The following is a 27,924-nucleotide window of genomic DNA, read 5'->3' as shown; positions in this document are numbered from 1 at the left end:
AAAAGGCAATAGAACTTACATCAGTATTCTGTCACGCATGCACGTAACAGTTTCTTTAGGATCCACTGCACGGACTCCAAGATCACCGCAAACAGATTTATTTAACAAGCAGGGTATACACACACGATTAAAACCACCAGGTGTCACCGCAGTCTTCCAGCTAGCATGGATGTTACACAGTCTCCCCGGCGCTGCAGACGCTTGAAGAGGGTGCTTGCTCCCAGACCACGGATCCGTACCTGAACATACACTCCTGACGGCGGGTGACGTCAGGATATCACGTCAACGCGTTTCGGATTGTCTCCTTTTTCAAGACGTGCTGCTCGTTATCCACAGTTCCTTATTTATTGCAGGGAACCGGTATCACATGATCTTAGATCCTCCAATCCGCTTATACCTATATCCCGGCTCAATACCATACCTAATGGCTTATATTGCAAAGCCATATTAGGCGCATACACACTATCCAATCTCATTTAAAAAACATTTCATAAATATATATATATAAATATGAAAGTACAAAATACACATATAAATCAATATAACAGTACAAAAGGTATACAAATATAAAAATATCACCAGTAAAAAGTCTTTACAAAAATACAAAAAATACAAATTCAGTATAAAAAGAGCTAATAAAATGTATGCACTATATATATTGCTATACAGCTTATAAATTCAGAGCCGGGATAAGGGAGCATAAAAAACAAACAAACAAAAATAAAAACAGATTAGTATAATATTAAAACCAATAATGCCCTGCAATAAAATGATTAAATGAACCATTTGTATTCAAAGTCTACATTAAGACCTCTTGGGGTCAGGGTCTTTAACTCAAAGATAGTCTTCATCTCAAGTTTAGCCAAATCTTGTTCTGTATTTTTAGTGCGCCACTTTTTGTTGCACACTTTAATCCCACAAAAATTCTTTATGTGGTTTACATCACAAGCATGGCTATTCTTGAAATGGAGGGATACATTGTGTAATTCGTTTCCCTTCTTTATATTGCGGGTGTGTTCTCCCAAACGATCCCTGAGCATCCGCCCTGTCCTCCCAACATATTGGGAACCGCAAGAACACTCCAACAAATATATAACATTCTTGCTGCCGCAAGTAATGAAGTCTCTTATTTCATATTCGACATTTGTAACATTCGACTTATACTTAGTAATTTTTTTCTCTGTTTTTATAATTTTACAAATGGTACATTGTCCACATCTATAAAAACCCTTGGATGTGATTCTGCTTGGTCTAGTATCTTTAGGTAGAGCGCTTTTAACCAACATACTGCGCAAATTATCTGCTCTCCTGTACACAAATCTAGGACCCGTGCCTAGGAAAGGTTGTAATTCAGGATCTTTAATAAGAACATACCAATGTTTCCTTATAATGTGTTCTATGGTTTTATGATTGGAAGTATATTTGGTGATAAAGCTAATCTCGTTCGCACCATTCTTAGATTTTTTATCCTTCCCTTCCAATAGTGTGCTTCTAGGTATCTCTGCACAAATCTCCAATGATTTTTCCACCATAGTGGGGTCATACCCCTTTTCCAGGAAATTACTTTTCATTAATTGGGCTTGTTCATTATAAATAGTCACATCCGTGCAATTTCTACGCAATCTTTGAAATTGTCCCTTAGGAATACCACGGGTCCAATTTCTATGGTGATTGCTTTCACAACTAACATACGAATTACAATCTGTTGGCTTAATAAAGTTTTTGGTTTTGATCAGATTGTTTTCCACATATATCGTGAGATCCAGAAAATTAATCTCATTAGCACTTATAGTAAATGATAATTCTATATTGTATATATTACCAGCAGGGCAGGACACCCCTGGATTGCCAGCTTGGTACTCTGGACCCGCTACATAGATGATATCCTATTTGTGTGGAGTGGGGGTCCAGAATTATTGCAGGAATTTTGTTCACACTTGAATAAAAATATATACAATATAGAATTATCATTTACTATAAGTGCTAATGAGATTAATTTTCTGGATCTCACGATATATGTGGAAAACAATCTGATCAAAACCAAAAACTTTATTAAGCCAACAGATTGTAATTCGTATGTTAGTTGTGAAAGCAATCACCATAGAAATTGGACCCGTGGTATTCCTAAGGGACAATTTCAAAGATTGCGTAGAAATTGCACGGATGTGACTATTTATAATGAACAAGCCCAATTAATGAAAAGTAATTTCCTGGAAAAGGGGTATGACCCCACTATGGTGGAGAAATCATTGGAGATTTGTGCAGAGATACCTAGAAGCACACTATTGGAAGGGAAGGATAAAAAATCTAAGAATGGTGCGAACGAGATTAGCTTTATCACCAAATATACTTCCCATCATAAAACCATAGAACACATTATAAGGAAACATTGGTATGTTCTTATTAAAGATCCTGAATTACAACCTTTCCTAGGCACGGGTCCTAGATTTGTGTACAGGAGAGCAGATAATTTGCGCAGTATGTTGGTTAAAAGCGCTCTACCTAAAGATACTAGACCAAGCAGAATCACATCCAAGGGTTTTTATAGATGTGGACAATGTACCATTTGTAAAATTATAAAAACAGAGAAAAAAATTACTAAGTATAAGTCGAATGTTACAAATGTCGAATATGAAATAAGAGACTTCATTACTTGCGGCAGCAAGAATGTTATATATTTGTTGGAGTGTTCTTGCGGTTCCCAATATGTTGGGAGGACAGGGCGGATGCTCAGGGATCGTTTGGGAGAACACACCCGCAATATAAAGAAGGGAAACGAATTACACAATGTATCCCTCCATTTCAAGAATAGCCATGCTTGTGATGTAAACCACATAAAGAATTTTTGTGGGATTAAAGTGTGCAACAAAAAGTGGCGCACTAAAAATACAGAACAAGATTTGGCTAAACTTGAGATGAAGACTATCTTTGAGTTAAAGACCCTGACCCCAAGAGGTCTTAATGTAGACTTTGAATACAAATGGTTCATTTAATCATTTCATTGCAGGGCATTATTGGTTTTAATATTATACTAATCTGTTTTTATTTTTGTTTGTTTGTTTTTTATGCTCCCTTATCCCGGCTCTGAATTTATAAGCTGTATAGCAATATATATAGTGCATACATTTTATTAGCTCTTTTTATACTGAATTTGTATTTTTTGTATTTTTGTAAAGACTTTTTACTGGTGATATTTTTATATTTGTATACCTTTTGTACTGTTATATTGATTTATATGTGTATTTTGTACTTTCATATTTATATATATATATTTATGAAATGTTTTTTAAATGAGATTGGATAGTGTGTATGCGCCTAATATGGCTTTGCAATATAAGCCATTAGGTATGGTATTGAGCCGGGATATAGGTATAAGCGGATTGGAGGATCTAAGATCATGTGATACCGGTTCCCTGCAATAAATAAGGAACTGTGGATAACGAGCAGCACGTCTTGAAAAAGGAGACAATCCGAAACGCGTTGACGTGATATCCTGACGTCACCCGCCATCAGGAGTGTATGTTCAGGTACGGATCCGTGGTCTGGGAGCAAGCACCCTCTTCAAGCGTCTGCAGCGCCGGGGAGACTGTGTAACATCCATGCTAGCTGGAAGACTGCGGTGACACCTGGTGGTTTTAATCGTGTGTGTATACCCTGCTTGTTAAATAAATCTGTTTGCGGTGATCTTGGAGTCCGTGCAGTGGATCCTAAAGAAACTGTTACGTGCATGCGTGACAGAATACTGATGTAAGTTCTATTGCCTTTTTTACTGAGAAACCTGTGATACCTATCGCTTATGGTGTTTAAAAGAAACTGCTATGTGAACGCGGGTCGGGAGCAGAAAGTAAGTGTGGTTCATTAAGCCCACTCAAAGCACAGCACCTGTGTCCCGATTATCCTGCTCACAAGCAAGTCTCTGTGAAATCTTTGCGCTGGTTTTCTTCCCTATTCTTCTTTGGCTGAATATTCGTGTGTTTTTTAGGAGGATTGATGGCCTCCTAAAGGAAAGGAAACCTAGCTGCTTTATTAGACAGCGCCAGTTACAAATTATCCCCTTTTGTATTTGAATGGCATACAATGCGATCGTATACAATTTTTTATTGTACAAGCACCCTGATGGGCCCTTACAATGTTAAATGGCCCCCCATAGTAAACGCCACCCCCAGGATCAACTCCAACCTGAAGCGTGGCGAGCGCAGTGAGGACGGCGGTACGCGTCCTCCGACCTTTTCATACCCCCACTATCCACGTCGGCGCGGAGTCGGTGCGAGCGCAGCGAGCCACCGAGCCCGAAGGATTTTGTCGGAAAGATTGAACTAGAATAAGGCCCATAGTGTGAGGCGGATTGGCCTATCACTATTAACTTAATACATAGTGGGAGAAGTATAGGGCTGTACATATTACCTCAGTATATAGTGCGAGGAGGATAGGGCTGTACATATTACCTCAGTTCATAGTGCGAGGAGGATAGGGCTGTACATATTACCTCAGTTCATAGTGCGAGGAGGATAGGGCTGTACATATCACCTCAGTACATAGTGCGAGGAGGATAGGGCTGTACATATCACCTCAGTATATAGTGCGAGGAGGATAGGGCTGTACATATTACCTCAGTTGATAGTGCGAGGAGGATAGGGCTGTACATATCACCTTAGCACATACTGTAGTGCGAGGAGGCTATGGGCGAGATTCTATATAGCAGAGATGCGGTAAAAACCCCGTTTTCGGGGTTTCTACCGCATCTCTATATGCTATATTGTGCCTCCGCAGTGTCAGCGCTGCGGAGGGAATCGCCAGCAAAAGCTGGCGAATCCCTGCAGAAGCCTATGGGCTTTTTACCGCAGCGCTGTTTGAGGGATCCGTCACGGATCCCTCCCAGCGTGCCCTGCGGCCGGCGCCGGGGTCTGCGCATGCGCAGATGGACTCCCGGGTCACAGACCCGGAAGTCCAGCACCGGCACCGCATCGCAAGGGACAGCTCTTACCGCAAGAGCTGTCCCTTGCGTTAATAACGGCATATGTTACAGCATATGCCGTTATTAAAAATGCGATGTCCGGCGAAGGGGGGCCGCGGATGTTATAACATCCCGCCCTATGGCTGTACTTATTAGCTCAGTACATAGGGCTTGATTCAAACTAGTTTGTTGGGCTGCATTGGTTCGGAGCCAGGAGTCACTCGACGGCTACATGTATTTTTCCAGGCAGGTGCCGACGTCTTACACCCGCCCCTGCGTTGCGACGGGGCACTTCTAGAGTTTCTATGGACGCACCCATGAAACGCCAAGAATAACATACACATCACCTGTCTGAGAGTTGTGATGTTAGTCCTTATATAAGACACCCAACATCTCTAAACATGATGGCACTCAGGCTTTCCTTCGAAGCGTGGCCATTTGTTTAGTTTCCATATCTAAACCATTACTTTTTAAGAGATTCTTGGAGGGAAAATGACTACATTGGAACAGGGACTTCTGTTAGAGCCTACAGTGATTTGACCTTGTTTCTTAAAACCACTTTACTGCAATTATTCCATACATTAGGCACATTACCACACACATAGACCCATTAAATCAATACGCTAATAATACCCTGACTTCCACATCTGTTATCCACCTGCACTATACTGAAAGAGCAAGAGCCTAAGAGGCAAAGGGAAGGTTAAACCACCTTGGGAAGTCATCTTTACATCAGGTCTTCAAATTGTATAATTAGTGGTTAATCATGTACTGCACATTAGTGGAATGCTTCATTAACAGTAATTGCTTTGGAAATTGCATTAAAAGGAATACATAGTTCATTTCTCAGAGGTTACCTGGGCAAGCAGAGCAGCCAATTCCAGCGCCAACTCCTTATTTACTGGAAAGATGCCATTAACGATTTTATCATTCGTTTGGTACATTAACAGCAGCTTTTCTCTCTCAGTCTCTCCTCGCACCTGCATCGAAAAATTAAGTCTACAAAAAAGTGGAAAAAGTTACTTGAACAGGTATACAATTAGGTGAAAAGGCTCATTAATTATATGATGGTACAAACGTATTATATACTGGTTACCCGGAATAAAATATGGGGTATGGATCATTAGGTCACCACAATATTGGTCGACGGTCATTAGGTCGACATCATTAGGTCAACATGCAGGAAGGTCGACATGAGTCCATGTTGACATGGGTTATGTCGACAGGGTCATTAGGTCAACAGGGTCATTAGGTCAACATGGGTTAGGTCAACAGTCAAAAGGTCGACATGGGTTTTTTCTAATTTTTTTGTCCCAAATGTCAACACAGTCGACATGGACACTGAAGCATAGCACTGCATCCCCTCGCTTGGCACGCTGCCCTCGCCATGATTCGGGCAACCTATTTTATTCTCCCACCACGGCCTAGTGGATGGTAGGGCATGAAATACTGCCTGGCGGCACGTCGGCTCAAAAAAAATGTGAAAAACCCCATGTCGACTTTCGATTTAACCCATGTCAACCTCATGACCCTGTCGAACAAATGACCCTGTCGACCTAACCCATGTTGACCTAGACTCATGTCAACCTTCCTGCATGTCAACCTAGACTCATGTCGACCTAAATGCATGTCAACCTAATGGTGTCAACCTGATGACTGTCAACCATCAACCATATCATAAAATATGAAGTATAACACAATATAAACTGTAAGAACCCCAGTCAGCACCTGTTCTTATAGGTGAGTCGCACAGTTCGGGTACCGTCACACTTTCCCGAAAACTGCTCCTTAGATGCCTGCTCCCACCGAGAAATGATATCACATATCTGCCAATGAGAAGGAAATAATGCACTTTGTGCGATGTCAATATTTTAACATAGAAACATAGAATTTGACGGCACATAAGAACCACTTGGCCCATCTAGTCTGCCCCCTTTTTTAAACATTTTACTCATTAAACTGGGCTTTGATTGGGAAAACTTGTACATACAGAGTTGTTAAAGGTCTTAAACAAAGCTGCAAATAATGAGAATCTATCGCACAGTATGTGGTTACTATTGCACTCATGCACCTTTTAGGATGGTCTTTATTTACGCATGAAGATTATCCGTAGGGTAAGCAAACTGCTGATTGGAGGCTGGAGGTAGATTGAGAACTCTTATCATTCCTTCTCCTCATACTACGCCCACATTTAAAATTTGTAATTCATTTTTTCCTAAATGAGATACTGATATGAGCTACAGTGGGTGAAGGAGGTTCATTGCTGATATTCATTGGCTGCAGTGCCTTTATGTCCCCACACAATAACTTTTCTCACTTGTTTGTAGATCATGGAGATAAGACATCAGATTATACTTTTGCACCTTTCAGGTAGATACTATAATGGAAAGGACACTTAAGGAGCCTACACACACACACACACACACACACAGCGACACTGCTGAGTGTTCTGAGAAATGCTAGATCGCTCAAAATGCTCAGCATGATCGCTCAGCACACAGCGATGTGCCAGTGCTGTGCGATCTGTCAGGGCCAGTGTTCTCCATTGAGAACACTGGCCATGACCTCAGCGAACCCGAAAATTAACTAGATTTATCCAGCATGCTGGATAATAGTGACATGCATCGCCATCGCAATGCCCTTACACATGAAGAGATTTTGGGGCATTCTCTACGCGATCTAGTGCCCCTAGATGGCTACGTGTGTAGGCCCCATTACAGACAGTGGCAGTGACTTGCTATTGGGAATGCTCCCTGCTAATTACAGCAGGACAAGCAGTACTAGAAAGAGATGTTTTCTCCTGCAGAGCACTGGACAATGCATATAAGCAGAAAGAGCAACTACTATGCTATCATTTCAGCTTTATCTGGCTTCTAGGTGCTGCTGCGACAGTTTCCAAAACAGACTGTGTGCGTGTTCCTATTGGCACCTAAGGAAAACACAAAGACGCATTTGTGCATAATGAGATGTTCTACAAAGCATTTCTCCAGTTAGATGGGGGAGAGCAGAGGATGTGGCTGTGTCTAGCAGGAAGCCAGTGAGAGCTGTTAGACAAGGGAGAGCTCTATAATGGGCAACTTCTAGACATATAGATGCAGCATTACATAATACATTCCTTACTATAAGTAAATGGTAGAGACATCTGAATTCCGCCATGACCAGGGCCAGATTAAGGGACTAATGGGCCTGGACCTGAAAATGTTCAAGGGCCTATTGTGATAAGTGAAGGAGGAGAGGCCAATGTCCTGTAGGCAAGAAGAACCCATACACTATAAGCCATAGAGTCTCCCTATATATATAAAAGTACAAAAATTGCATAAATGCTTATAATTGAAATGCAACTTTAATAGTTAGCATTTATGGGCAACCATGTGGCCAGCTGTGTCTGTCTGGTGATCATCATGCTGTTATGATGCTCTGCCTATTTTTATGTGGAGGCCTGGAGCTGCGGCTTTATCCGCCGCATTGTTAATCTGCAGTGGCGTACGCAGGGGTGGGGTGTCTGTGTACCCAGCTTCCCACTGGAGGATCGGTAGGGGCCCCTATACATTGCTGTGCCCAGGGGTCTACACTGCTGTTGACGCCCCTGTATGTATATGCATGTATGTATGTATATATATATACATATATATGTGTGTGTGTGTGTGTATATATGTATATATATATATATATATATATATATATACACATACAGAGTACCACAACACTCGCCATCCCTGCGAATGGGGTGTAATATATATATATATATATATTTTTTTTTTATTATTATTATTAATATACATTTGGTCTATCTATAATACTTTAACTGACCCGGCATATACTGGGTCACCTAAGTGTCCATCTCCGTGCTGTGCTCCGCCCCTCTGGAAACCCCCTTCTGAAAATCCTGCAATTGCCCCTGATCTGGCTCTGTCCATGACCAATAGCAGACATCACTGCAAGTGTTTGGTGTACTCTAAGAAACGCTGTCCACTTTGGGAAAAATACCTTAATATTTCCTTGTAGACAATGCTCCAAGTTCTTTCCTGATGGGTCATCTGTAAAGAGAGCGAATCCTGATTGTGATGGGTTCCTCATCCCGATGTCTTGATTAAGTGTACACAGAAATTCTTCCACTGTTGTCGATGCATCGAATCCTACAACCTGCAATGAATAAATTCATCTACTCAATCTAATTATAATTTTCAATAGGGTTCAATGTTTTCTTCCAATACTTGAAGACAAATCAGACTAAATTTAATAAGTGGCAGCTTTTGCAAGCCACCATTTTTTGGCGAGTTTAAGCTTGAAAATTAAATGGCAATGATAGTTCATTTTAATCATTGCCTTTGTAAAGTGTGGGCTTAAACATGCCAAGAAGCAGCACCTTAATAGTATCCCCAAGTCCCATAAGAGCATTTGGATGATGACCATGCACAAAGGGCAGTTAACAAGCAAGTTGCAGGACATACAAATAAAAATCTTTTACAAACAGGGTATAAATCATCCGGCCAGCTTGTCCAGCATCAGGAGCCCTGTCTCTTGTATCTGAAACATTTTAAAACCAACTGACAGGTATCTGCAATAATGCTTGCATTAAGCCCCCATACACTACGCTGAGGTATAACATACGATACCTTGGTATGGAAGTGCCAGGAATACCCTGGCAAGGAACCGTCAGGGAACTGCCGGTCCTTGTATTGTTTGCAATCCCAGTTATGTGGTATCCGACAAATTCTTGTGGACTTCCTTATACCCCAGTTTTGTACCCTGCACCCCCCATAAATTGACCACCATGTGCAGAAAAATCCTGATTCATGTGCTTTACATTATTTGTCATATTTTGTCTTACAGTAATGCCTATTACACATTATGCCTCATAGTAATTCCCCTTACACATTATGCCTCATCGTAATACTCATTAAACATTAAACCACACACCATAATGCCCCTTACACATTACACCACCCACACTGTAAAAGCTCACTATGGAAGTTCCTCAATATGGAAGTTCTGTACAGTCCGAAACAGACTGAGGTGCCACATCCCTGAGGCTGGCAGCTGGGATTCTGTGAGATGTAGTTCTAGTACCGTTGCCCGTGCAGTAGTGCACGGTTGTGAGATTAGACCCGGGCGTTACAGTTCCCCCAGCTCAAAACTCAGCGATCCGCTGAAAAGCTGGCAGCGGGTGCCCTGTGCAACTGCACAGCTTTCCCAGCCCTAGAAATGGACATGCTCTGCAATCCAACTCATGGTCTCTGTCTGCCCCATCACTCACAAAGTAGTTTTATTTCACTACTTAATCAATCCCATTATAACTGTTTACGTATGCTTGTTATATAGAAGTAGTTGTGTTTTCAATGTCAATGTTTATTTTTACAATGTTACGGACACTTCATAGAAACATATAAATATAGAATAATAATAGCAGCACAGATGGTGTAAGGCAGAAGAGATGTTGTAAAGAATAGCATTACTGCCTCACAGCACTGAGGTCATGGGTTCAATTCCCACCATGGCGCTAACTGTGTGGCGTGTGTACATTTTCCCAGTACTTGTGTGGGTGTGCTCTGGGTTCCTCACCCTAGTGTGCATGGGCAGACTAGATGGGCCAAATACTTCTTATATGCTGTCAAATACTGTATTTCTATTATCAGTCAGTCTTGTTTGTGTATCCGAAATATAATAGCCTGAAAAGTAGATGGCAACATACACAGTATTAATATAAGTAATGACTGCAGTTACCTGATAAGTGCTATTCATAAAGTGCACTGGGATACTGAAGGGCAAGGAGTGGTGATATGGGTTTCGTAGCAGAATTGAGAGAATTTCCATCCTGGAAGGTTTTGCCTCGCGATCTCCATTTTGTTGTGTTCTATCCACACAGCGCTGGCAGTAAATAGCATATTTTCCCGCCTCAGTTCTGTGACATGGGACAGTGAGGGAAATATTTACAGACAAACTACAATTAGGCCATGTAAAGCATTCCACAAATGTGGTGTGAAACACCACCAAAAACATGTCCATGGGGAGATGGGTTAATCTGAACAACTACAGTAATAACCAATGAAATATATTATTGAACCCACACACAGTAGCAAAATGTGTTTAATACACTACATAGAGTACAACCAAAATGTAAATAACATTCAGCAAGATTGTACTGCACACGCCCATTAGAAGTGACAGAAGACATAGACAAACACCCTATACAAAAATCCAAAGCAGAAGCACAGAGGTGTCCCCATACATCTAACCCCCTTGTGCATTAAACAGCCCTCGTAATCGCTCCATGCACAGAGCATCTTTGCTTGCTTCATTTTCTGTTTCCAATGCTTCAAATTTACAAAAAGTAAATCAGCTTCTGCTAATTAAAATGATATGGGGCATGCCTATATTCTGTGTGAGATTTAAATGATATGGGGCATGCCTATAGTCTGTGACTGCATATAAAAAGCTTCCTTGCAATGTTTTTAGTATACACTGTAACATAGTATTTTCTATGCACTGAACTTAAATAGTCATGCACAAAGATGCTCGGCACTACTGAGTCATATGGAGCTCATGCATTATATGTAACACGACTTGTAATGCGCAGAGAATAGACACATGTCCACACATCTGAATAACTTTTATATGTTGTCAGGGCTTGATTAACTTGTGGGGTCCCATACTAATAAAATTATGAATAAGATTTTATTAAAACATATAGGGGGAAATTTACTAAGATGTGTGTTTCACTTCACATGTGATGTTTGCTATGGGCAACCAATCAGAATCAGATCCTGACTAGAGGGTGCTAAATAAACAAGAAGTAGATTCTGATCGGTTGCCTATAGCAACTTCACATGTGAAGTAGAATACATATCTTACTAAATTCCCCCCATAATGTGTGAATCCTCCCAGAACTACTGTATATTAAACACTCCGTGGCACCCCAAGTTCACATTAATGGCACACAAAAACCTGTTGATATATACTACTGTGCACCCACGTTGGTTATGCAGCTTTATGTAGGGGCCCATCAGTGTGTGGGGGCCCTGTGCGATCGCACCAACTGCCGTGTTGTTAATCTGAAACTGAATGTCCAAAAATAAGACACAAGTGGAAGTACCGTTATATATACCTCTCTGTACTGCATTTCAGTTGTATATACCCTGCAGGAATGTGTCATTCAGCATATACACAAGATGAGAAAAGGACAAATAGGGCCATCTATATTTAGACTATAAGATACCTGATATCTGCATTCTTCTTCAGGAACAGTTTCAAGAGCCAGATGTATGGATGCTGGGGCAGGAAGAGTCCAACGCACAGCGCCAGGAGCTGCCAACCCTTAGATAAATATACACAGGATCACTTAAATGATTGATAAAGGGCACCAGAATGCTCATCTTAAATAAGCTACCAGCAGTGCTGTAGGTGTGTCGTGGCATCTTGCGACTGTTTCGATCACGACAATTATAGTTTGTCAAAAGAAGCAAGTCACTCAGGGGTAGATTTATTAAGCTCGATGAAGTGATAAAGTGTCTGGTTTTTATCACCAGCCAATCAGCTCCTACCTGTCATTTTTCAAACCAAGCCTGTAACTTCACAGTTAGTCGCTGATTGGCTGGTGATAAAAAACAGACACTTTATCACTTCACCGAGCTTAATAAATCTGCCCCTAAGAACTTCACAGTAAGTCGCTGATTGGCCGGTGATAAAAAACAGACACTTTATCACTTCACCGAGCTTAATAAATCTGCCCCTTACTCCTCAATCAACTCCACACCTTGATTTATGTAAAGCAGTAAGAAGCAATGCAAGTGACTGTACAGTTGTGGGTCTTTCAAGTCAGACAGCGTTTAAAGAATCACTGTAAAGGAGCCCATACACGCTCCAATTTGCGGCAGCTCCGTTTTGTACTATGCAATGCGCACTCCCGCACATCTCATAGTACAGTACAAAAAGTATGTGCTGCACATACTTTTTGTACTAGCTTTACATCGTATCGGATCGCATTGCATCCACAATGCATGCACAAGGCATGCGATTTGATACAATGTGTACTTTAAAAGTACAAAACGGACCGGCAAAACGGAGCGTGTATGGGCTCCTTAAGGCTGGCTCCATACTAACCAATGTATACCACGTCAGCCATGCTTGATGGCCATCAGGGGATGCTGCTAGCTACCCAGGCCAGTCCGCGTATCATGGGTTCACACTTGATGATGTAGCCAACCCACATCGGAATTATATATTGGACAATATATTGTCTAGTGCAGTGGTTCCCAAACTGTGCGCCTAGGCTCCCAGGGGTGCCTCGGAGCACTTGCAGGGGTGCCCTGGGTTGGTGGTCCAGGACAAATTCAAATTTATATATGGTCAATGTAATAAGGAAAATCAGTGCTCGTGGCTTCCAATTATAGAATATGTGGATAAACAGAAGTGAATCATGTTCCTCACCAGATAACTGGACCTAAGGATGACATATAAGCGCAACTTATTTAATTCTATATTTTTTTCTGAAGTTCTCGGGATCTAACTTTTGGCCTAGGGGTGCCATGAAAAAAAAAAATTCTGACACTCTAGGGTGCTGTGATTCAAAAAAGTTTGGGAACCACGGGTCTAGTGTGTACCCGGCTTACCTGTGTGTCATGCTGCTATTGGACAGATATGCAGTATACAGTACAGTGAGTTGTGGCAGGAAGATTCCACCCCTTCTCTAAAATAAAAAATGGGTTTAGGGACATTTGCGCAGCTGTGCCCTTTTCACTCTTCTGATGGATGCGCTGGGTCTCATTCCTAGTCAGACATACAGCTATGCCCCTCTGGTGCGTCACTTGGCGCATGCGCAGGTAGGACCCTGGGTTCTAAACCCAGATATCATTGTAAAGGGCGGCTCTTCCTGCAAAAGCTGTCTTTTATAGTAGACGCTGCTATGCATTCACTGAGTGGCGGGATGCATCACATGAAAAATGCAACGCTTGATGTATCCTATCCAAAGCGCGGTCAGTCTACTGCAGGATCAGTCACAGCAGCGATCTCTGTTAGTAGGTGTTAAGGTGCGTACACACGGGGGCGATTTTGTCCAAAATCGCGGGAAATACGGTCGCTCCCGTTTTTGCCCCTGTGGTGATCGCTGGTCGCAGGAACATGCTCCTGCGACCAGCTGATTACCACTGCCGGGCTCCCCCGGCAGTTTCTTTTTCATCAGCGACCATCTCTGGTCGCTGATGAACAGGAGAAACTGAGCAATATATCTCCCCCGTGTGTACACAGCATTAGACTAATCCTGCGCATTGACACATCTGCAGAACGCTGAAATCATGTGACAGCCAAGATGCCGAGATGCCTCTTCAATGCTGTCGGGAAAGACAGCATTGAATAGGCATCCGCCGCTATTTCCCCCCCCCCCCCCCACCCCCACCCCACCCTGTCGGGGGATTGAATACCCCCCATAGTGTTGGTAAATGATGATTTCGACATTACGACCTCACAAAAAAAGGGACTTTGGTATTGGTACACTTTGGTCACAGATGGCACAACTGGGATCATGACAGATGCGTCACCTGGATGGGACCGAGCTGATTCTGTGGCTGTCGGTGTCTTGTCTGTTTAATAAGTTGGCAGTAGATCTCGTTCTGGAGCTCTGGGTGGGTGAGGCAGACGCGTAAGGCACTTTGAGCCAAGGAGACATGATAGTCAATGGCAGGTGAATCTACCGCTGCATTGAGAAATAGCTGGCAGGTCTGCGGAATAAAAAGACATTCTGTGTTATTATCTCATTATCTGCCATTTGACTTGGCTAAGTAACAAAAAAAAATATGGTTTTGTTTATATGTTTATATAAATAAAGCATAAAGCTTTTTATTTTCAACAGTGACATGTGCCATATTATGCACATGACATAATGAGACATATGTTCGTAGGCAGATACTTTGAAAGAGATCATTAAAATAAGAGAGGTGAGTTTATCACGGTGTTTTCTGCTGTGTCTTAAATCCATGACTCAAACTCGTGACTCTAGCTCCCTCTTGTGGTTACTTAGGATTCTAACAATTGAAAACATTACACACAAAGCATCTGCTCATAGTTACTGTATGAACCACCTCAAGAAATGTACCATAACAATCAGCTAATTCTGTCACTGAGTCATCCTGACAAGGTCAATGTGTTAGTAGACTTATAAATACAGGTCAGATACCTGTCTGCCTTAAAAAGATGATACTAACTGTTAATAATGAAAACCGAAAACATATGAGTAGCTGGCGGCAGACAGCCGAGCATGGTATTGATTTCTGCAGATATGTGCACCTTGCACTGGTTATTATGTATTTTATGCCTTATGGTGTACTTAACAGTCCAGTCCACAACAAAAGAACAGATTGCAGTGCCGGTCGTGTAGAGCAGGGTGCGGAACTGCTTAGCACATATAAACATACATGTTCTGATGTATGAAATTAATGTCCTGACTGGTTCCCCTGGGAATCGACAATGTTATGTACCTCAGGGGCCATTGCACTGTGTATGGTGCTTATTATAAATGGTTCAGTGCTAATTATGCCCTGTTCATGGACTGGCTACACACATGGATGTATTATCCATAAGGCTGACTAGGCTGTAGCCTAGGGGTCCTGCAAGGACCTGTGTCCTAGGGCTTTAAAAGGCTAAAGACATTTTGCACTGCGGACTAAGGGCCTTATTCTGGTTAACTCGCAAAGCTGCAAACTTCTCAGCTTTGCAAATCATTGAAACGATGCCCGCACGGCCGCCCACCCCCCCCCCCCCCCCTCGCACACTGAGTTCCCCCCCACACATGTGAATAAATGTTTAGCATAAACATCAAACTGCAGCTGACATCCTGTGCGGGAAGCGGCCGGCTTGTGAATTGCTGTCTTCAAGCATGCATACTGTGATCCGTATGTATGTGTATTCGGTAATTCGGTAATTCGCCATCAAAATTCAGACAACAGCGATCAGCTCTGAATAACTCCCTTTATTTCAACTGGGTATTAATGTCTAGAAATCCTGCGTTTGCTGCTGCCTGCAGCACCCGGGAATCAGCATACAGCATTACATTCTAAGCCTGCCCTCAGAATCCCATTGGCTAGTTTCACAGGCGTGTGGTGCCGTATGCTGAGTCCTGGGTGCTGCATGCAACCTAAAACATACAGCACTGCTGATTCGCGGGGAAACCAGCCAGCACATATATTACATACATTAGAGTATGTATGTTTATTAGAGATGAGCGGCGGGCACTTTTTGGGGTTTTGGTTTTTTGGATCTGGATCTCCCTTCGTGTTTTGGATCTGGATTGGTTTTGGCAAAACCACCCTTGCGGGTTTTGGATCTGGGTTTTTATGAAAAAATGTGGGCCTGTTTTTGCCCCTAAAGTATTATTAACCTCAATAACATTAGTTTCCACTCATTTCTAGTCAATTTTGATCACTTCACAGCTCACAAAATTGTTTTAATTTACTGTAGTTGGGCCAAAAGGGTATACCGAGGTAGCTGGATGACTAAGCTAAGCGACAGCAATGGGCATCACATACATGTGGACCTTACACTTCCAACCTGGCACATCTTGGAAGCAGAGCGGCACTGCAGGGGCAGACAGGGTGGAAGTTTAATAAATTACCCCAAAAAAAGAGAAATGCTCCAAAGAGAAAAAAAATACAAAGAGGTATCGGCCTTGTCATGACTGGTGGTAGCAGCTTCATCACTTCTATCAGGTTGCTGATCTCCCACTATTTCCTCCTCCATCATCCTCCAAAAATGATGGACACAGCCCCTGGACACAGCGACTGGACAATGGACACTGCCCCTGGACACAGCCCGTCACCCTGGACACAGCCCCTGGACAATGGACACCGCCTCTGGACATCGCCCCTGTACACTGGACACAGCCGTCACACTGGACACTGCCCCTGGACACTGGACACAGCTCCTGGACACAGCCCCTGGACAGTGGACACAGCCCCTGGACAGTGGACACAGTCCCTGTACACTGGACACAGTCCCTGTACACTGGACACAGCCCCTGTACACTGGACACAGCCCCTGACACACTGGACACAGCCCCTTGTATTATGGACACTGCAGCCCCTGTACACTGAGTGTACAGTCAGCAGTACTGCAGCCCCTGCGTGTGAGCACTGCAGCACCTAGTTTACAACAAAATAAAAAAACAGTCACTAAATAAATCACAGCACAGGGCACGGGGCACGGAGCACAGAGCACGGAGCACGGATCACGGAGCACAGATCCCAACCACCCTCTTCCCTCTCCTATAATGGAGTGAAGATGGCGGGCTGCGCGTGCGTCTTATATAGAATCCAGATCCCGCGAGAATCCGACAGCGCGATGATGACGTTTTGCCTCGCTTTCGGTCCGGAATTCAGGCGGGAACTCCCGAGCAGGCTCGGATCCTGACTCGGATCACCATATTCGGATCTGTTGGATCCCGGAGATCCGGACCCGCTCATCTCTAATGTTTATATGTGCTAAGTGGTTTTCCCCTGCTTGAAACCTAGGTCTCTGGTTGAGACCTAAATTGTGATCCTAACATCTAATTTGGCCTTACAACAAAACTAATATATGTAAGTAACCTCTGTTCTGCAGTCCCAGATCAATGATACACTGACATCTGGAGATCAATTAAAGGACGAATTCCTAGATCAATACTAACACTTTGGGCAATATGTAATAGCCTGCGAGTTACATGCTGTTCGGTTATTTGTATGAGCCTGCCCGTATTTTTAAAGTGGCAAAACTGACGTGGGGGAACAGGCTGTGGTCTAACTGCAGTGAATATACCGCAAAAAAATCAGGGGAAATAGCGCCCATTACCTATTCAATTCTGCCATTTCTGACAGCATTGAAGGCAGTTTCCGACAAAACAGATCAAATCCACGGCCGGTTTTCGGCAAACCGTGGCCGTTTCCGCCAATCATTTTACTTTCCGACACTCGAAAGTTGGAACATTGAGTTCCAACTGTCGAGTTTCAGTTGAACGGAACGAAACGGCCCTGGATTTCTACTGTTAGGAGGTTCCGACAGTCTGAATCACAAATTGAATACCCTCCTATGTATTTAACGACTTATAAGATATATTAGCTATCATAATATATATATACACACTAATGGTTATATATATATATATATATATATATATATATATATATATATATATATATATACACTAATGGTTAGCATTACTGCCTCACAGCACTGAGGTCATGGGTTCAATTCCCACCATGGCCCCTCTGTGCGGAGTTTGTATATTCTCCCCGTGCCTCCCTGTGCTTGCGTGGGTTTACTCCGGTTTCCTCCAACAATCAAAAAATATACTGGTAGGTTAATTGGCTTCTGACAAAATTAACCCTAGAATGTCTGTGTATGCATGTACATGTCGTAAGGAATATAGATTGTAAGCTCCACTGGGGCAGGGACTGATGTGAATGTTCAAATATTGTCTGTAAAGCGCTGCAGAATATGTGTGCGCTATATAAGTAACTGGTAAAAAATAAATAAATATACTGTATATATATCCATCCAAATGAGATCAGAGAAAGTGCCCATTGCCAGTAATTGGAGACAGTGTCTCCCTGTGTCAGGCTACACAAGGCACTGAATTTATTTTAGAACAAGGTGCCGAAATAATTATCTCATAGGCAGCTTTGACCTCCCAGCATGCAAAGCTGCTAGGATCTTGTAGGAATTATTCTCCCACATATGCGGCTGATTTGCTACAGCTGTATAATTCCTGCGTTTGCTTTCTACAGTAGGTGTGTAGTGCTGATGACATAAGTGTCTGCCGGGTTCACATTACACACATGGGCGATGGTGTAGAAAGGACGAATTTAAATCAAGTCACATTCCTTGATTGCACTGTACTGTATGCAGACTAGAATAACATTACAAGTAGTTCTTTAATTGCATAAGTCTCAAGCAATAAAAAGTTACAAAATTCAGTTTTTCCTAAAATAATCAACATTCACCAGTCTATAATATTCTGGGCAGCTGCAGTTGGGTTTATAAGTCTTTTTTCTAAATGTATGCTATGCAGAACTAACAGGTAAATTGGGGGATGTTTACTTGGGGCCTGATTCAGGTAAGGTTGGAGTGAGCATCGGTGATACCTGTTTGGAAGCAGTAGCAATACACAGATATGGTAATGCAGCAGGAGGCTTCTGGTAGAAGGAGACAACTCCCACATGCATGTATGATCAGCTGCTATGTCCGAGGACGCCACATCGAATCTCTTGCGACTCCATCGGCCGGCTACTTGACTCATTTTATTTATTAGCAGTTTCTTATATAGCGCATACATATTCCGCAGCCCTTTACAGAGAATATTTGAACATTCGCATCAGTCCCTGCCCTAGTGGAGCTTACAATCTACGTTCCCTACCACATGTACACGCACGCACAGACATTCTAGGGTTAATTTGTTGGGAACCAATTGGCCTACCAGTATATTTTTGGATTGTGGGAGGAACCAGAATGCCTAGAGGAACCCCCCCCCCCCCCCCCCCAAGCACGGGGAGAATATACAAACTCTGCACAGTTAGGGCCATCGTCGGAATCGAACCCATGACCTCAGTGCTGTGAGGCAGTAATGCTAATCATTATACCAACCGTGCTGCCCCATACTGACTCATGGGATAAAGCAAGCGTATCCGCTGAAGCTCATCCCAAGAGTACGGAAAATCAGAAGATTTCGGCACTCCCACGTTTTGGGAAACAGAGGCCACCACTTCCGATAACGCAGTAGGGGTCCTGCACATGTGCAAAGTACAAAACATCGGCACTTTGGCACTACAACAGCAGGAGAAATAGAATCTGAATCAGGCCCTTGGTCATTTTGCCTTCTGTGTTAGAACGAGTTGCCTCATTAGACTCTGCGTATACGTATTACAAATTAAGGTGACACTTAACCATTTAAGTGCCAAGTGAATTTGTCAAAATAGGTGTAAAAATTGCTAAACAAACATTTGTATTCATGATAATGTGCTGTAATTACCTTATATACGAAATAGGATCTTTTTTTTCCGCAACATTTTATTTGTATTTTCTACGACAAATGTGAGCGACGCTGGGATTTTTTGCGGATATTTTGCACATTGCTCACAGAGATGTTGGCACTCAAAGGGTTAATATGATGAAAATGAAAAACAAAGGTGGTACAATAAGTAAGTAATGGAGCTATGCTCATCTAGCTGTCTCTGGAGAGCCATGGAGAACCATGGCTATCCAAGGCCTATTGTTCTCAGCGGCAATACAATACATAGAATAATACAGTAGGGGATTAACCTTCCGTACCCACCCATCGACTTCCGTACCCACCTGCTGCACTCACCTGCCGGATGAGAGCAGCTCACCCTGCCCCGGCACCGTCCAGGCTCCCGCTGCCTCGCTCACCCGGTCCCCATGCCGGGTGGGTGAGCATCAATCAGCAGCCAAATACGACATCCGGATTTGGCCGCTGCATTAAATAATGGATGCCGGATCCATTCCGGCAAAATAATTTTGGAATGGATCCGGCATCAATTTAATATACCACTATGTATTCAATGTTCCCTCTAATTTTACGAAGGCTGTGTGCGGCAAAAGATTTTGGCTGTGCAACTTTGGAAGGAAATTTTAATTTTTGTGCGTCACTTATATATAACTGGAAAATGACGTTCACTGTTAACTTTACTTTAAAATTATATTAAACATTTAAACATTTAAAACACAGCACACAATGTAGTTAATGGGTGAAACACACATTAATTGAGACCACAACTGCAAAAAGGGACCGCTGCTGCTTTGTGCGCTCTGTTGTAATGTCTGTGCGCACGCTCGTCGAGTTGTGTGCGTGCACACGCGCGCACAGCTTAGAGGGAACACTGTATGTATCTGATATTAAAGTCAGGTAAATATAAAAGTGACACTGTACTGCAATACTGACTGATCTACCTAGCAGTACTACAGGGGATACTGCTTGTCTGTAGGGATGCAGACGCCAGCAGTGCTCCCACTAATCTACCTCTGCTGCAGTGTCTATGTGAGTATACAGTATATGCATATTTTACACAGGGAAACTGTGGCTCCCACTATCTCTGTTTCTATTGATATGTCATTGTTTTACCTTAAACAGTTTGATTGCTTCTGTCTGCAATGCTTCTGATGGTAACGTGGTCAGTGGCGACGTTATGGCTTCCTTGCTGTGACAGAGGGCTGGATGTCGCCACACTTGTGTGCCTAAATAATGAATCACAATCAATCAGTTGCAGAATCATGACATGCAAACACCATTCTAAAGGGCCCCATACACTACAACGATATGTCTGACCCTGAAGTCAGATGCGATTTCCCTTGAACTCCCCCTCTACCTTCCCGGGAGGGATTCCATATAGGATTTTGTACATTTGTGCTATTTTTGCACAAGATATATTGCATACGATACATCGGGGGTTCTCAAACTCGGTCCTAAGGACCCCACACAGTTCACGTTTTCCAGGTCACCCGATAGGTGCACAGGTGCATTCATTGCTCACTGACTCATTTTAAAAGATCCACAGGTGGAGCTAATTATTTAACTTCTGATTCTGTGAGGAGATCTGCAAAACATGCACTGTGTGGGGTCATGAGGATGAGTTTGAGAACCTGTGCGATATATCTAGCCATGATAAATGGCATGTGATATATCTTATGGTATACAATTGTACCATAAAATATATCTGATGGGCTGGATTAGGGGGCTAGGGGAGATGGTAATGACAGCCAAACTGTCTTTTGATATACCGCATCACACAAAAAGCACTCCATTTTCCATCCGATTCCATGCAATTACGATAAATCAATAGTGCAGCACTAGTGTTCTAGGAACTTCTATCCGTCACTCACTTCAAACCGCACCTTCAGTAAAGGGTATGGGGTCAGGTAACCATTGAACCATTTATTAGCAGAGTCAAATTAACAAAAGTGTGGATGTGTCCATAGCTCTAGGCCTTCACATGCACCGCATTCTCATCATCATGACAGAGTAATGGCTGGCCAGCCACAAATAATACCAATAATAATTGTATTTCTATTTTCCTCATAAAATTCTGAGGAACTGATGTACACATCCATGTGACCATGAGCACACCCACACAGCACCGGCCACATCTCCTCCGCTTCTCCCAATAGGCTGCTGAACACTTTCAGCTCCAAGGCTATGCGGCCCGTAACCCAGCCCTGTTTATCTGTGTAGCTGGTCAGTGGGGACTGTGGTCAGGCTGGCTCTATACGGAATGCTGCAGAACTGTCACTACTTTCCTGGAATAGCAGGCTCAGTTACAAAACACCTCCACACAGCCCACAGTGATTCTCTGTCATAGACAACATAGGGCCTGTTGTGACTGTCACACAAGGGCCCTTTTGTAGGTATTGTTTACTTCTGTCATAGCAGCCAGTGTCATGGCTGGTTCTTATTCTGTCTGCAGTAGTAGCAAGATCTAGCATCTGTAGCTTACACAAGGTAAATACTCATCCCCTCACGTCCTTTATTAATCATTTTAATACCACTAACACCATATACTGTACATATAAATACCATATACACATCAACGTACCATATAAAACCTCACAGCTTCAAAGTACTATACTACAAAAATGTGTAATTTTTGTAATCAATACAACATTAAAATAGTCTGGAATCGATTGATCTTTCAACTAGTAATACCACTGCCTGAATACGGGCGTTCTTACGGTAGTCTCCATCCAATCTCTGTATTGTTCATATATATTTAGTTTCTTATAGACATCTGAATTATTCTCTCCGAGGAATAGAATTGTGTGATTCCTAAACGCAGTAATGTCTAACTGTGACTGATGTATGTACTACTTTTATGCTCAATCCCTAATAAAACAAACGTTAAAAAAAAAACAAAGTCTGAAATCTATAAAACAAAATTAATTTAAACCAGTTTTAAGTCTAAAGGGGAATCTGTCGGTTTACAGGCTGTACTGTAAAATGAGAGTTAGAATCCAGAAGGATTGATTTTTGATGGTGCCAGTTTGTCTGCTTTATACATCTCCATTGTTCCATTCTCTTTCCCAGAATCCTTTAGTCTTCTCTCCGACCTTATATTTAGGATTGGGTTATGCACTCCCCTCCCCCCAACCTTCAGCACCCCCACATATACAGGTCGGGTCTCCCTTATCTGTGTTTTTTTTTTTTTTCAGAATATTTCGGGCTTTTTTTGTATTGTTTTTCCCCCTCCCGTCTCTTTTTTCATACTTACCTCGTCCCCCGATGTCCACGGCGGCCTCCGGGATCCTCTTTAGCGGTATCTCCGGTCCCAGGGGTGCATTGGGCGAGTGAATCGCCGGTGCGTCCGTGCAATGCACCCCTGGGACCGGAGATGCCACTGAAGACGATCCTGAAGGCAGCCGTGGATGCCGTGGGATACCGTGGACGTCGGGGGACCATTGAGGGACCTCCAGGGGACCAGGTAAGTATAGAAAAAAATATATATTCCAAAATCCCCAAAAAATCCAATTCTTGTGGTCCCGAGCAATTCAGATAATGGATTCGCAACCTGTATATTGTATATGTTCTATATTGTGTACATGTGTATTACATTTGAAGGTGGAGACTCCTTCGGCTGCACCTTGCAACTGCAAACTACTGTACATATTGGAATAGACACTATGAATTGTACATACTGGTTAAATTTATATAACACAGATGTAGCCGTGCTCATTTTTGGCCACTTGGGCTTGTTTGTCATGTCAAATTCACACGTGCATTGCAAAATCGCCACACTGTGATATCACCGCTCAGTGTGTTTCTATGAGCCGCAGGAGCGAATGAGATGCACATCTGAGTTGATGGGATAGTGGCAATCGGCGCGGGAGTCAAACGTGGAAATTGTTGCTGCAATGATGAGCGTGGCTACATCTGTATGTCAATATTAAGGATGGGTTTGGGGTGAGGGGCCTCCAGGGTTGGCGTGGCCTGGCTCCTTCTGGGCATCGCAATTGTAAAACGTAATATTAAGCCCCATACACACTAGAAGATAAAGTAAAAGGTATCTTTCAGAAAGGCCATTCCTTTATCTTCTAGTGTGTACGCTTGATGTCGTTAACAATGCACGCCCCTGTAAAGCTTTTTAACACCTAATTACTATTTCTCATACATGTAACACATAGCACTGAGCTGCTACTTTTTATTAATGTGAGACCTTTCAACATCAACAACTCATCACAACTCACATACTATTTCTATAAAATGAAATCGACTCCTTACAAGTATAAATGTGTAGGTAAAATGACATTGAGGATAAGTAACCAAATTAAAATATCGGACCCAAGTACTTACATGACTCTCCATCCAGACTCAACAGTTTGCAAACCAGCTGCTCAAACTCTGTCCCCACAGTCGCTCCCATCACTCCAGCCGCCATGGTTAAGTGGTATCGCCAGGTATCCTAAAATACACAACAAGCATAGATCAAGCTGTGTTCCTGTGTGCAAATCTCTGTTGCTTTCACTTATATACTGACTATATACTCACTAATATGTCTGGGTAATGCACAGGGCTCGTACCATCAAGCTAAAGTACAAATTACTCATATACAGTAATCATTATATAAAAGGCTAAATTCTCACCTTTTATAGGTGAAGCACTGCCAGTGACCACTAGAGGCCACTCGACAGACCAAATTACTCCTTAACAGAAAGTGAAACCAAAATTATATGTTTTTAACTTCCTGGATATAGACAGAGGGAGCTGTGAAAAGACGGTAGTGTCTAGATCAGCGTTGCTGACCGACTGAGTCTCCTGGTTTTCGCCCCATTCTCCTGGTCTCACGGAAATACCCAGGATCCTCCCGGGTTTTCAGCCTGTAAGCTAAAAAGTCGGACTGCCCATGCGCAAGTCATGAAGCGCTGGGTCTTCCAAGTGCGATGTCACCTATTATGTAAATGAAAGCCACAGCGGGGCTCTGTGAGTAGCGCTGGATACAGCAGCTACTCATGATTACACAGTGCCCTGCAGTATGGAGAGCAGGAGCAGCGGCAGCAGGAGAAGTCGCACAAGCAGCAGTGAGCATATTCTAGATCCGCCTCTGGCCCCGCAAAATGAGGGCATCTAACAACTTTGGCCCTCACTGAACATCAAATCCTGTAATCAAAACTGAAGGGGATCTAGTCTCTACCCTGTGAAGACACAGATTGGAGGTCATACTTGCTGACTTTTTTCTCTCCTGCTTCCTGATGTCAGCAAACCCCGCCCCCATGCCACTCAAACGTGGCAATTTGCGGGTCTTCAGATTGGGGGAGGGGCTAAAATGACACAAAACGCAATTCTTGTTATTTTAGCCTGCCCCTTTGGCGTGGACCCGCAAAACCCCGGACTTGATGCCGCGGGTAAGGGGGTGCAGGGGCCGCAGGGGGGGGGGGAGCGGGTGACTCGCCTACTTTCCTGGGGGGACAGGAGGGGGTCCCAATTTGCAGGAGCCTCCCAGCCATTCTGGGAGAGCAGATAGGCACTAAGCCGTCATTTTGACGGATTTTTATCTAGTAAGTAATATTAAACCTATGCCCATTTTTATACTTTGTAATGGAATGTGTTGCATGTAGCTCTCATTTTCTATTTGCACTCCCTATTTTATGAGATATATGTCTTATTCTTATAATCCAGGCATAACACACTTATGGCAGGTCCGGTGACGGCAGTAGGAAGTGCACTTATCCTTGTTATTAAAGTGCTTACTTTCTCATGTTTTGACCCAATGAGAAGGTAAGTGGGATCCTGCTCCTTGGGATGGATGACGATGGTGTAATGTGTTGATAAGAGACTGCGTCCACTGGTCTCATAGTCCTCATCTGAGTCGCAGGACCGATCTACTTCTTCTATCTTCGCTTCCCAGAGCTTGATTTGTCCCAGAGGGAACTATATGTTAAACACAACACTACATTAATATTTCTGTACAAAGCTAAGTTTCTGCAATTACAATGATTTACAAAAAGGTTTGCTTATATTTGAGCGATATATAAATGGCAGAGAGGAGGGTGCAAATTGATGAATGTTCTGATTGGAGGCGATGGGTGTTCTTCAGACAAATATAAAATAAATATTTTGCAGGACACAATTTGTAAATGAGATTTAGGGCATAGAAATAGCATATTTAATGAGGTTTTCATGATTTGCAGCCTGAGATGCTGTAGACTTCACATTGAGCATGTACAGTTCTATAAAGTGTAAAAAAGTTGATCTGTTTCCACCATACCATTACCAGCCTAAATGATAATACTAGGTACACACTAGGACGCGAAGCACCCCTACCCCGCTGCCCATGCAAACCCCCCCTCAATCCCCCACAGCCTTACCTATCGCGCTGGTCCCGGCGGCTCCGTTCTTCTGCTGAGGACCACCAGAAAATGTCCGCCCCCATACAGCAGACAGTTTCAGAGAACTGTGTGCTATATGGGGGCAGCCATTTTGTGGTGGTCCTCAGCAGAAGAACGGAGCTGCCGGGACCAGCGCGATAGGTAAGTCTGCCGGGGATTGAGGGGGGGTTTAACTATAGCACCGCAGCCCCCGGCGCCCCCACATGCACAGCGCCCCCCGCGGTGGCGGGGGCTGCGGTGCTATAGTTAGGCCGCTGATGTGCACTAATATGGGTTGCATGGCCAAGCAGAATATATTGGGCCAGATGTATTAAGCTTGAAAAGTGATCAAATGGAGAGAGATAGACCACCAGCCAATCCGCTTCTAATATAATATTATTGTAACTGTATTTACTAATTCTATAAAACCCAACTTACCTTCTCCTCCTGACTGCGGAAATAATACAATGTCTTCCCAACCAACGTACACCAAACTCTCTTAGAATATCCATGTTTAACCTGGTAAACACAAAGAGAGCATAATGTAGCATCTGTCAGTACTGCTGGACGATCCGCCCTCCATATGCTGTCCCATGCCCCTACCTTGGGATCCCACCCGATTATGTCGGACAACGTGCAGTGCACTCGTAGCTCTTGTTTTATAATTTATAAGATCATATCAGTCGGAATTCGTCTATCCAGTTCTATGTTCATGTTTTACTAACATGAACATAGAACTGGAACGATGTAGAAAAATTCATTTTACAGTAGGTCATTCCTTTCCATGTCTCTCACCTTTGTAAGCAGCCCCTTAACTGTTGGTTTTACATCTGGCTGGGTGAAGAGCACGCTGGCTGCCTGGACTCGGAGGACATTCTGCAAGACTCGGACCCACTCATCAAGGATATTTGGGGAGTCTGCTGTCAGGTAATAAGTCCGCTTCTCTGTCACCATCTAATGTAAGATAGAGACTATCATGTAATCTCATTTTCTACATACATAAACACATATAAGATATAGGTCTGCATTCAGGTACAAAATGTAACCAACCAATCAGGATGATGACAGTTATTTGCTTACTTTTTGTACAGTACTGCCACCTTACAGATATGGCCTTATACATCATGGCTGCACTCACGCCAAACAGCCCCACTCAGCATGCCAAGGACTCTCATAGGACCTGACATTTTTTTGTTGTTGAAATCATCGTTGTCACAATCACAACATGACAGTTCAGTCACACCCTTCCCAAATCTCGATCTCTCTACACGTTACATCTGCCTAACCTGCAGTGCAGCATAGTTTTGCCCAATTGAATCTTGCCCTTGAAGCGCTACAATCAGGGCCGGCGCCACCACTAGGCAAATCTAGGCATTTGCCTAGGGCGCCAGCCACTGGAGGGCGGCACTTCGCCCCTCGCATGGAGGCTGCAGGGGTCTCCGTGCCGGGTACCTGCGGCACTGTGTGATCTGGCGGCGGGGTCCCTGCAGTGATGCGCGCTATCCGGCAGCCAGGCGGCGGCGCGGGAAGCGCTGCTGGGTTTGAAAACATTCCGCATGCTGATTGGCTGAGATTCAGCCAATCAGCGTGCGGCGAGTTTTCAAACTCATCAGCGCTTCCCGCACCGCCGCCTGGCTGCC

General features: G+C 43.3%; 1 protein-coding gene across 2 annotated transcripts in view; it reads right to left on the bottom strand.

The window, feature by feature from the left end:
- Positions 1-27,924, bottom strand: part of PLEKHH2 (pleckstrin homology, MyTH4 and FERM domain containing H2) — a 129,425-nt gene that overhangs the window by 13,408 nt on the left and 88,093 nt on the right. For both annotated transcript variants that reach the window (XM_083175705.1, XM_083175706.1), the window contains exons 15-25: positions 27,080-27,238; positions 26,723-26,803; positions 25,668-25,847; positions 24,273-24,381; positions 21,054-21,166; positions 14,488-14,667; positions 12,171-12,268; positions 10,679-10,856; positions 8,942-9,097; positions 6,683-6,780; positions 5,812-5,953 (exon numbers count right to left, since the gene is read on the bottom strand). In XM_083175705.1, coding sequence (XP_083031831.1) covers positions 5,812-5,953; positions 6,683-6,780; positions 8,942-9,097; positions 10,679-10,856; positions 12,171-12,268; positions 14,488-14,667; positions 21,054-21,166; positions 24,273-24,381; positions 25,668-25,847; positions 26,723-26,803; positions 27,080-27,238 — 1,494 coding nt within the window. The remainder of the gene's footprint in view (positions 1-5,811; positions 5,954-6,682; positions 6,781-8,941; positions 9,098-10,678; positions 10,857-12,170; positions 12,269-14,487; positions 14,668-21,053; positions 21,167-24,272; positions 24,382-25,667; positions 25,848-26,722; positions 26,804-27,079; positions 27,239-27,924) is intronic.

Source organism: Crinia signifera, chromosome 3, assembly GCF_055691185.1.
Source record: "Crinia signifera chromosome 3, ASM5569118v1, whole genome shotgun sequence".
NCBI lineage: Eukaryota > Metazoa > Chordata > Amphibia > Anura > Myobatrachidae > Crinia > Crinia signifera.
Note: the sequence above shows the minus strand (reverse complement) of the source record. Positions and strands in the feature narration are given on the sequence as shown.